General features: G+C 40.4%; 1 protein-coding gene across 1 annotated transcript; it reads right to left on the bottom strand.

Annotated features, from left to right (window-relative positions):
- Positions 1–3844: 3844 nt before the first annotated feature.
- Positions 3845–6430, bottom strand: LOC311137380 (uncharacterized protein). Its single transcript, XM_084171829.1, has 3 exons — positions 5784–6430; positions 5480–5597; positions 3845–5086 (listed from the first exon to the last, which is right to left on the bottom strand). Exons 1-2 carry the CDS (start codon positions 6328–6330, stop codon positions 5482–5484), a joined length of 663 nt encoding a protein of 220 aa, XP_084027955.1. The 5' UTR covers positions 6331–6430; the 3' UTR covers positions 3845–5086; positions 5480–5481.
- Between the last annotated feature and the right edge of the window lie 5164 nt (positions 6431–11594).

The raw sequence follows: 11594 nt of genomic DNA, 5'->3' as shown, positions 1-11594 counted from the left end.
AATAGAATGGTGATAGTAGGCCTAGCCGATCTTAGATTCTCTTGGCCTTTTGGTGCATGATATAGCCAAGCGCAATATTCAGCCAAGCCACACTGTTTTGGTTGCTGGCCAAATAGACCAAGGCCTACTGCAAAAATACACACAAAAATGAATAGACATGAATTCATCCATCCATTCATCACGCTAGGTAAAAATCTATCGAGCTTTAGGGAGGGGGGTACGGGGATCGGGAAGCTTTAATTTGGTGACAAAACCACATTTGCAGGTCAATGCGATGGCACACGCTCCTCCTCGCTCAATCAACTCGCCTTTGTTGCGCCGGTGCCAGATGGCCATGGAAAATGCTCATTTGCTGTTAATTGTGTGCTTTTTTCAAACTGGATTTATGTTTTGAAAGTTTGAATATTTAGAGACAAGTTTCTTACCTCGTGCGTGAGCAGGGGCGGCGCTTAGCCTTCACTCCCATGGGTGCGAGGCATGAATTAAAAAAATGTGATTGTCACATACACCATAAAGGTGCAGTGAAATGTGTTGTTTTACAGGGTCAGCAATAGAAGTATGGTACCCCTGGAGCAAAATAGGTTTAAGTGCCTTGCTTAAGGACACATCAACAGATTTTTCACCTTGAAGCATCGGGTATTCAAACCAGTAACCTTTGTCTTACTGGCCCAACCCTAACCCTACCTGCCAGGGCCCCCCAGCCATACTGCTCGTTCTATGCGTGATTTCCTGCAAGACAGGAATGTCAGTGTTCTGCCATGGCCAGTGAAGAAGAGCCCGGATCTCAATCCCATTGAGCATGTCTGGGACCTGTTGGATCAGAGGGTGAGGGCTAGGGCCATTCCCCCCAGAAATGTCAATTTATCCCCCCCCCCCCCTTTGTTCAGGGACGCATTATTCAATTTCTGTTAGTCACATGTCTGTGGAAATTGTTCAGTTTATGTCTCAGTTGATGAATCTTGTTATGTTCATACAAATATTTACACATGTTAAGTTTGCTGAAAATAAATGCAGTTGACAGTGAGAGGACGTTTCTTTTTTTGCTGAGTTTACATAGCTACATTTTGTACGTTTGCCCACTGACAAAGAAATGATCAGTCTATAATTTTAATGGTAGGTTTATTTGAACAGTGAGAGACAGAATAACAACAACAAAATCCAGAAAAACGCATGTCAAAAATGTTATAAATTGATTTGCTTTTTAATGAGGGAAATAAGTATTTGACCCCCACTCAATCAGACAGATTTCTGGCTCCCAGGGGTCTTTTATACAGGTAACGAGCTGAAATTAGGAGCACACTCTTAAAGGCAGTGCTCCTAATCTCAGCTTGTTACCTGTATAAAAGACACCTGTCCACAGAAGCAATCAATCAATCAGATTCCAAACTCTCCACCATGGCCAAGACCAAAGAGCTCTCCAAGGATGTCAGGGACAAGATTGTAGACCTACACAAGGCTGGAATGGGCTACAAGACCAACAGTTGGTGCGATTATTCGCAAATGGAAGAAACACAAAATAACTGGGGCTCCATGCAAGATCACACCTCGTGGAGGTTATGTATAGCATAACCATGCAGAAAATAATATGCAAAGACAAATGGCGTGGTGTAGCCTATAAATGGCAAAATTGTATCACAAATACCATAGAAAATTAGCTTAAACTATGATGCATTGTATTGAATAACTGTTTCAACTGTTAATGTGTATCTGCCCTAATTTATTCAAATAAATCCATTTGAAGTGATCCGCATTGATCCATGTACAAGTTAGATACATGTTCAGTGGTAACACCCGCTCCAAGGAATTTTTTAAAAGTTTAAGCTGATTTACTGCAACAATTTAAAAGCTCTAAAATGCTATTTGGAGAACAGCAAAAACAAAAATTACTCGATGTAGCTCAGTTGGTAGAGCATGGCATTTGCAACGCCAGGGTTGTGGGTTAGATTCCCACGGGGGGCCAGTATGAAAAAATAAAATAAAATAAAAATGTATTCACTCACTAACTGTAAGTCGCTCTGGATAAGAGCGTCTGCTAAATGACTAAAATGTAAATGTAAATGTACTCCTGCCATTATCACCTTGGCTGCTGTAGCTTCATTCACCTCAGTTGATAAGCGACATACATAACATTATAGAACAAATACATGCCATAGCCTACAGCACTAACTCAGCACTGGGATTAAAAACTTGAGTTACCTAGCTATCTTCCACCTCTGCACGGCTTTCCTCAAGTTTAGCTGTTTTCTCACTGCAACTATACTCTCCATAGTCCTACAACAAAGCCAGCCAGCCAATCACACAGGCTTCCCGCCTGTTCTGAGCCGTCTACATGGTCCTAAAGCCAGCCCTGTAATACTGCTAAACCATTTTCTTCTCAATTATATGACAAACGTTCTTGTGGGGCCCTCTCATTAGCTGCCATGGGTAATGCGCACCCATGTCACCCATTCTAGTCTGCCCATGCGCGTGAGTCTACAGCAGAGTTTGGCACCTCAAGGTCATGTTTTGATAAACCACATATCAGTGCTACACTTGTGGTGAAAGACTATTCCTTTTCGGTTTAAAGTTTTGGACATGTACAATTGATATTATTTCCATCGTTTTTAGAATTTTACGAGGAAACAACACTTGTATTTTAGGTTATGACTTGTATCCACTCATTCCAATTAGACACAATCGAAAACGTTGATAGAATGAGAAAACATGCAGATTTCCAAAACAGAAAGGCCTATTAAGACCTATCACATTTCACTCTTTGGAAATAATAAATATGAATGGAAATATTTGCCTGTGAGTGCTTGTATGGTATGTGCTGCATTTATCATATCATCCGTATCATATGGATAAAATAGATAAATACATGTATTGGTTTTACATCTCTAATATTGCAAGCGAGAAGTTTAAGAATAATTGTGTTGTGTGTAGGCCGACCTATAGGCTATATAGGCTACTCATCGACAAGACTAGACTCGTATTCTTCTTTCATAAAATAAAATGTAATACAATGTTGTCCAGTGGGCCTACTAAAAAGTTCAAGTTATGGACAGTGTACTGTATAAGACATTATATTCAACCAAATTATTTTGTTGTCAATTTACTGAACATGTTAGGGCTGAGTTACCATTTTGGTAACATCTTTCAAAACTTGGCAAATGTTATATTTCAACATTGAAAATAAAGGCTCATTATTAGTTGAATTTTTTTTTTTCAAAATGTGAAGAATGTTTTTATTTCACATTGGAAAGCAATAGGCCTATGACCCAAAATCCTATGAAGAGATGTATAACTCCACAAATGTCATCAGTATTGCCAGTTTATTGAACAACCCCGCTGCTCCCTGTGGACATATGGGCTGTAATTAGCTGGATACCGCCATGGTTTAATTATATATATTTACAGCCGTTTGTATGAATAGAGGCAAACAACGTTTATTTTGTTCTCCAATGCTGGACATTATGTGGCTGAATTAATTGGTCTTGGCTATGTCTACATGGATTTGCCATATGGCAACAAAAAGGAAAGAATGGAGATGGGAGCTCTTTGTGTTGGAAATTAGAACAAGGCCGTCCGAGATACACGTGTCTGCTTGGAGCTGGCAAAGTCATTCTCGCCATCAAAAGTCTTCAAATTGTTCAGACTATTGGCTAAGCCACTGATAGGGGCTTTTGTCAGCGTTATGAAGGGGGTATAGGCCTATGCGTCTAGCAAAGTCCTATAGCGCATGAGCATGCCGAGTGCATGGTTTGCTTTCTTTCAATTAAGGGTGAACTTGTAAGTATGACAAACTGAATGGTTCGTTTCAACGGACCAGGACAATTACAAAGACTAGTCGTTTTATTCTTATTTTTCCTCTTACTCTGGCAGGTGGCCTCCACCGCCGAGGTGGTGTGGCACCGTGGAGTAAACAGTGTGGGCGAGAGGTTCTTTAGACGAGTTGTTGAGTGCGGTTGAATGTGGGGGTGTCCATGTGGACAAAGCGGGTTCCAAAAGGCAGCTGCTGCCGTCCTTTAGAAGCGAAAGGACCTTTAAATTCCAGACTATATCCCGCAGCTGCCATGCTGCATGTTTGAATGTGCCATCCCAATACAATTTCAACTAAGCCTATACTTTTCTCCCCCGTCTCTTATTCTAGTTATTTAATCAAAAACCAAGGACAACTTTGTTTTGCATCCAGCAATAACCTAAAGTTGACGTTGAAGGATGTTATGCAAGGAACGTTATTAGGCTGTGGGGTTTCCCATTTAGATTAAATTGTATCGTTAATTGCTTAATTTAATGGCCATGATTCTCTTGCCAGATTAGTTTGTAATCAGAAATTGCTATACATTTTCATCGCAGGGAAAGGGGTAGGCTATTTGATGGCAAAACAGAGTGGGCGGCGCAAATCATGTTTTTCTTGTGTTGGCTGAGCTATGAGGTGACGTAGGCTATGGCAGGGGTGTCTATACGGCTGTAAGCGTTTGTTAACACTTTACAAAAAGGTGGGATAATTCACACTATAAAACTGACCCTTCCTGTAAAATATTCTGAGGCGATAAAAACAAACAAATAATTACATTTCAATGAAAATATTTAGTTTGCATCTTTTGCCAAACAGAAAATCAGGGCAATGATATAGAACATGTCTCAGAAGCACTATGAAATCGACTTTTTAAGTGTGCTATAAAAAGCTACATGGTTGCAAAACATCACAAAAAAAAAAACGTTTTAAATAAAATAAAAAGTTGTCCTTTGGCTAAATCAAAAAGGTATTTGCAAATATAAAGAAACATAAATAAATTATAAGTTAGAATAGTCTTTAAAAATATAGCCTATATATACACAACCCAGATATATCACAGAAATAAACATTTATAATGTCTTTATAAAGCTGTACACTTTGGCCAGTGTAGACAATTTAAAATAGGTTAGGATTGCACATTTAACACTGTCAAGTGGCTGTATGCAGAGCAACCATGAATGCTACATTTTGTCTGAGACACACCAAGCTGATGAACGGTCGAGCAGGCGTGTTCTCCTTCCCTTGTTTTCAGTCTCGTTTTCAAGTCGGACGGTATGCCTATAGGGGAAAGGATTGTGCAAACTCCTGGAAAAAAAAGTGTTTGTTAACCGAAATCAAAAATTGTACAGACATGAACGACAAAAAGCATGCATCAGATCTCTCAAAATAAATTGTGGGTTGTAACCTCAGCAGGCGTCACCATTTGCATGAGCCTTTCACGTCACAGTGACGCAGATTTCCCTCCCCAATCACAAATTACTCTACTACGAGCTAAACTAACTATTAGTTTCCTCGACCAGTTAAAGTGTGTAACCGTGTTTTGGTTTTGTTTTACCTTCGAACCCTTATCGGCAATAAAATAACCCCATAACGTATGCGCAATTACGCACAAGTAACTATTGTGTCCATTAGTAAAACGGTCAATGTCCAATTGCCTTGTAGCCAGTTTATCTTGAACTATAAACTATAGCTACATACCTTCAACGAATTCTCTTGCGTGGAGTTTGTTCTACAGGAAGTTGAGACGAAGGATGCTGGGAAGTACTTTCATTTAGCTTCGTTTCGGTCGTCAACCTTTTTCGTCTCACGTAGAAGTCTGGAAAGAAAAGTCACATTTAAACCCAAGAACTCACATCATGGCCCTGGGTGGCCAAATATTAGCTTACTGACCGGACAACACATGACAATGACTACATCACTTGACCAAATATATCTCGAGATTCAGCATCAATGCGTAAAACACAATAGTCTTAGTCTACAGATTAGCGATATTTTGGCCTACCTGTAACATGTGTCGTTGTCGTCGTATCAGTAGTAGCCGTTCTTTTGCATCGAACGCACGGGACTTGTTTAGGAGTAGGCCTCCCCGAGTTCAGCTTCACTGCGCAGTTATCCTGGTTGACTTCGGTGAGGCATAGAGTGCTACTTTCGGAGCTGGTCAAGCGGTCATCACAAAGAGGCGATACATCCTGAGAAGATGAGTCCAGTAGGATAAAGTCAACGTCTAGCTTCACATTGACCGGTGTTACAACAATCCTCGTCCTCCCGACCTGTACAGAGTCCTGGTAGAATACAGGGCTCGTTTCCACCGGGGTTTCCTCCCACACGTAGTCCCCAGACAGTGGCACGTCGGCCTCGAAATTAAAGTTCCATCTCCGCTGGTCCCTATCCGAAATCTCCCGCATCTTGGATTTCATCTCCCTGTTCAGTTCGTCGTGATCCACCGGTCCAAAAAGATTACGGCAGACGCCCGTGCGTGCTTGAAGAGGAAAGATCCTCCGTGTGGACAAGCTCTCCATGGCGCTGCTTAATAACAGGACGTTTGACATTGTTTTATCAAAATCCAACAAGAGGTGTAAATAAACAATATGCTTTATGGCCAAATCCCAGGATTTAGAGTGTCCTTAAATAGTTAGGGTTGCGTTTGCCTTCTCTTTTCTATGGAGTTGCGCCACACTGTTCTTGTTTAAATGTACCCAAGTAGAGCGCCACACGGTATTTAAAGTCCCAAACCAAAAGTTATAGGTTCATGCAGAAGATCGCTCGACCAGCCTGCCCATTGGTTCGTTTACGTCCAACCCCTTTCTAAGAATCCCCTCCATACCCCATGTCCATTGGCTGGTACGAAGATTTGGACAGGGGCCAAGAAGATTTGTGCCAGTATTGGGAATTGACTGAAATGTATCTCCAAAGTCGATGTGAAACTGTTGTTGCTACCTCAAGATTGGTTACGTGTACCTCCCGCCCTTTCTGCGTTTCCCAAGTTCAGGGTTGCCATGTTTTTGCTATTTTCTAGCAAAGGGCTGATGTATTGGTTGCGGGTTTTTGAGCTACCTCTAATTGCACCGCGGCCACCATGGCATTTCCCTTAAAAATATATATATTTCGCTGTGACCTGCTGTTGATGAGTGAGTGAGTGAATGGTGGGCTTTAGCTATTGAAATGACAAGGCAATCTCGCAAATAGACCATTTATTCCGGTTTTTAGTCTTAGCATCTGGCACAGTAGAGTAACACTGCGGTCAAGCCATCTGCCCTGTAGCATTTGCGTGCGCGCATGCAGTGCACATTATGGTATCACGCAGAATATGCTTGACAGGGATAGATGCTCCTATCGCTGAACCTCTTCTAAACTGATGTAAACTAAACTAGTGTTGCCAGTGAATTGTGTGATGATGATGTGATATGTTTTTAACCAGTAACTTCATTCAAAAGTGAACCAAATTGTAGTGACTTTATTCACACCTTTTTATTTTCGGTTTCGGTAGCTACACGCATCACAAGCAGAAGCATATGCCTCCCCAGGCAGTAGTTCGGTTAGACCCTATGCAGTGATTTAGATTCCACATAACTATGATTGCATTTGGTTCATGAAATATGTCAGAAATACAGACTTGCAGCAAAGAAACATCTAAGCACATTATAAATGCACAGATCTGATTAAAATCATATTGTGATTATTAAAGCCATGATTGGATTTTTGTTAATGTATTATTTTGGAATGGTCATGATTTTAATTGATTGAAGAGCTAATTCAAATAGATTGCCAATACAAGTAATTACTGGGTTAGTTTAATCTCATATTCCATAAGGTATACATATCCCATATTGGATACTCAATGAAAGTTTAACATATTGTTTCAAAAATGTACCATTTTGAAAATACACATACATATTGGCCATATACCACAAACCCCCGAAGTGCCTTATTAAGTGCCAATTAAATGACCGTTTCAAATACTTTGTTAGCAAACTCAATGGATTAATGTAGTACAACTACTCCACTATCTATGTTATGGATTGGAAGCATATTTACTGTACCATTTTGAAAATGCACCCCTCCAAACCTACTTACATTGCATACGTGATAATGGCATGTATCCTATATTGTAGACTCATTTAAAGGACCGTTTCAAATATGTAGTCAGTAAACTCAATGGAATAAAGATGTAGTACACTGTAAGACTTTTCTGTAATTTCAATAGTAACACAGTATAATACCATAAATGTGAATGCTGTAGATTGCACTGCATTATGGGTAAAATGCTGAAAAATACTGTTATTAACTGTAATTCGGAAGCCTCCTGTAAAAATTACTCTAACATACTGTATTTCTTTACAGTAATAGGTTATGCCTACTGTAGATTCAAATAATCCGTTTCAGGCGCCTACCTCATGCTGTCAGGTGAGACACATGAAGCTCAGACTATTTTAATAAATATCTTCTTGAAGCGGCTGTGAAGTGGAATAATATTTTCAGCAGCTGCTGGGAAGGTACCTTGCCTTGTTTATAAGCATATTTATTGCTAGCCAACGTTGAATTACTGCATGTTTCCTTAGGTAACCTACCTAGATAGCTGGCTAACGTTTGCTAGCTAGCTAGCTAGCTCAAATTGACAAAAGCCATTTCGGTCTGCTCTAAATTGTTCGTAGATATCTAGCTGTGCAACCTAGGACAAACATCACAGAGAGAATATTGTGATTATAGGCTGTATCGCAGTCTCTGAGTGCCATAGAGAATACACTGAGCGCAGATTCGTGACCGTTATGTTTCCACCATTACTACAGTGAAAATGGCTTGTTTCTAGTAGTTCAAAAGATGACCCATATTTTTTGGGATTGACAGGACGCATTTGACACATAAACCGCGTTGTGGGCCGTACTCGCGAGCCGCTAAAGCTGTTGTGAATGACTAGTGCGCCATATTGTATCGTGGTGCCTGCCGACCTAAGGTGCAGTGCCACTGGTCAACTGTAACCTAACACAGTGTCGGCGGTGGAAACTAGTAACGTGGAGAATTTTCCCCTCCCAGGATTATACAGTATTTCAAGTAGGATAGCAGTTTACACAATAAATAACTAATATAGGTAGCCATCTAGATAGCCATCTAGATATCACCGGGATATAGTCTACTCAATGGGGACAGCATAAATGGCAAAAATACAGGGACAGAGTGTCCTCCTTAGCTGTCACAACCCTGTGTGATTCGGTTCCCTTGGCTCTCATCTGCGCGACATAAATCATTGTTTTGTAGGCCAGGATTGTCCATATTGCCTCTCCCGCTAACCATTTGTTTAATTTTAAAAACATTGTTCCATAATGTTACAGTATTAGCTAAACCTGTTCACTTTACCAGTAGTTCGCAAACATTTGGTGGCACAGCTAGAAAGGAAAATGTTGTGAGTCTGATAAAATAATATGTGATATTGTGTAGGCTATAGCAATGTTGTATTCGTTTAGAATATATCTACCGCTTCTAAGACTTGCTTTCAGTGAGATGACAGACCTATAACATTTATATGTGAATTTGTTTGGGTTGCCCAAACAGTTACATATTACAGCTTTAATAGAGGACAACTACTCATCTATCAATGTTATGGATTACAAGCATTTTTACTGTACCATTTTGAAAATGTAGACTCCCTGAGACTAAATCCTTGCTATTCTACACCTGCACCATAAGTACTGACAGCTACCTTTGGAGTGCTTGGACGTGTGAACTGTTAACACACCAACCACCTACCATCATTAACCATCCTGTGCAACTCCTGTAACACCCTCCCCGGACTCCTGCTCAATGGCTTCCATGTTCCGAGTACTCTACTTCTTCAATACACCTTAATCTAAGGCCCTCACTGGCATTGGAAGGAAGGATTTTTCTTGGTACTTGACAGTGCTTTGTTTTATGTTCACGATGCTGGTGTGGCAGGATTATTCTTTGTATTGCTAAATTCTTTTGAAAAAAAGAGAGCTTTGGACAGACTGATGGACCTTAATGATATGTTGGGTCCTGGATGCTGATTGGCTGAAAGCCATGGTTAATCAGACAATATACGACGGGTATGACGCAAACATACTTGTTTACTGTTCTAATTATGTTGGTAACCAGTTAATAATAGTAATAAGGCACTCTGAGGTTTGTGGTATATTTCCAATATAGCACGGCTAAGGGCTGTATCCAGACACATCGCTTCGCATCGTGCCTAAGAACAGCCTTTAGCCATGGTATATTGGCCATATGCCACACACCATTATTGCTTAATTATTACGTATGCGATGTACAGTACCAGTCAAAAGTTTGGACACACCTACTCATTCCAGGGTTTTTCTTTATTTTTTACTATTTCCTACATTGTAGAATAATAGTGAAGACATCAAAACTATGAAATAACACATATGGAATCATGTAGTAACCAAAAAAGTGTTAAACAAATGAAAATATTTTTTATTTGAGATTCTTCAAATAGCCACCCTTTGCCTTGATGACAGCTATGCACGCTCTTGGCATTCTCTCAACCAGCTTCACCTGGAATGCTTTTCCAATAGTCTTGAAGGAGTTCCCACATATGCTGAGCACTTGTTGGCTGCTTTTCCTTCACTCTGCGGTCCGACTCAGGATTGTGGAGGGGGATTGTGGAAGCCAGGTCATCTGATGCAGCACTCCATCACACTCCTTCTTGGTAAAATAGCCCTTACACAGCCGGGCGGTGTGTTGGGTCATTGTCCTGTTGAAAAACAAATGATAGTCCCACTAAGCCCAAACCAGATGGGATGGCGTATCGCTGCAGAATGCTGTGTTAGCCATGCTGGTTAAGTGTGCCTTGAATTCTAAATAAATCAAAGACTGTCACCAGCAAAGCACCCCCACACCATAACACCTCCTCCTCCATGTTTTACGGTGGGAAATACACATGCGGCGATCATCCGTTCACCCACACCGCATCTCACAAAGACACAGCGGTTGGAACCAAATATATCAAATTTGGACCCCAGAGCAAAGGACACATTTCCACCGGTCTAATGTCCATTGCTCGTGTTTCTTGGCCCAAGCAAATCTCTTCTTCTTAATGGTGTCCTTTAGTAGTGGTTTCTTTGCAGCAATTCGACCATGGAAGCCTGATTCACAGAGTCTCATCTGAACAGTTGATGTTGAGATGTGTCTGTTACTTCAAATCCGTGAAGCATTTATTTGGGCTGCAATTTCTGAGGCTGGTAACTCTAAATAACTTATCCTCTACAGCAGAGGTAACTCTGGGTCTTCCTTTCCTTTGGCGGTCCTCATGAGAGCCAGTTTCATCATAGAGCTTGATGGTTTTTGCGACTGCACTTGAAGAAACTTTAAAAGTTCTTGAAATGTTCCGTATTGACTGACCTTCATGTCTTAAAGTAATGATGGACTGTTGTTTCAATTTGCTCATTTGAGCTGTTCTTGCCATAATATGGACTTGGTCTTTTACCAAATAGGGCTATCTTCTGTATATCCCCCCTACCTTGTCACAACACAACTGATTGACTCAAACGCATTAAGGAAATATATTCCACAAATTAACTTTTAAGAAGGCACACCTGTTAATTGAAATGCATTCCATGTGACTACCTCATGAAGCTGGTTGAGAGAATGCCAAGAGTGTGCAAAGCTGTCATCAAGGCAAAGGGTGGCTATTTGAAGAATCTCAAATATAAAATATATTTTGATTTGTTTAACACTTTTTTGGTTACTACATAATTCCATGTGTTATTTCATAGTTTTGATGTCTTCACTATTATTCTACAATGTAAAAAATGAATAATTAATTGAATGGGTAGGTGTGTTC

The sequence above is a fragment of the Coregonus lavaretus genome (genome assembly GCF_964263955.1).
Source record: "Coregonus lavaretus genome assembly, chromosome: 11".
NCBI lineage: Eukaryota > Metazoa > Chordata > Actinopteri > Salmoniformes > Salmonidae > Coregonus > Coregonus lavaretus.
The sequence above is the reverse complement of the archived record's forward strand: the minus strand, read 5'-3'. Positions and strand labels throughout refer to the sequence as shown.

Coding starts and splice junctions, on each gene's coding strand:
- LOC311137380 (XM_084171829.1), bottom strand. CDS start 6,330: ATGTCAAACGTCCTGTTATTAAGCAGCGCCATGGAGAGCTTGTCCACA. Junction 5,598..5,783: donor GACAACGACACATGTTACAG/GTAGGCCAAAAT, acceptor TTTTCTTTCCAG/ACTTCTACGTGAGACGAAAA.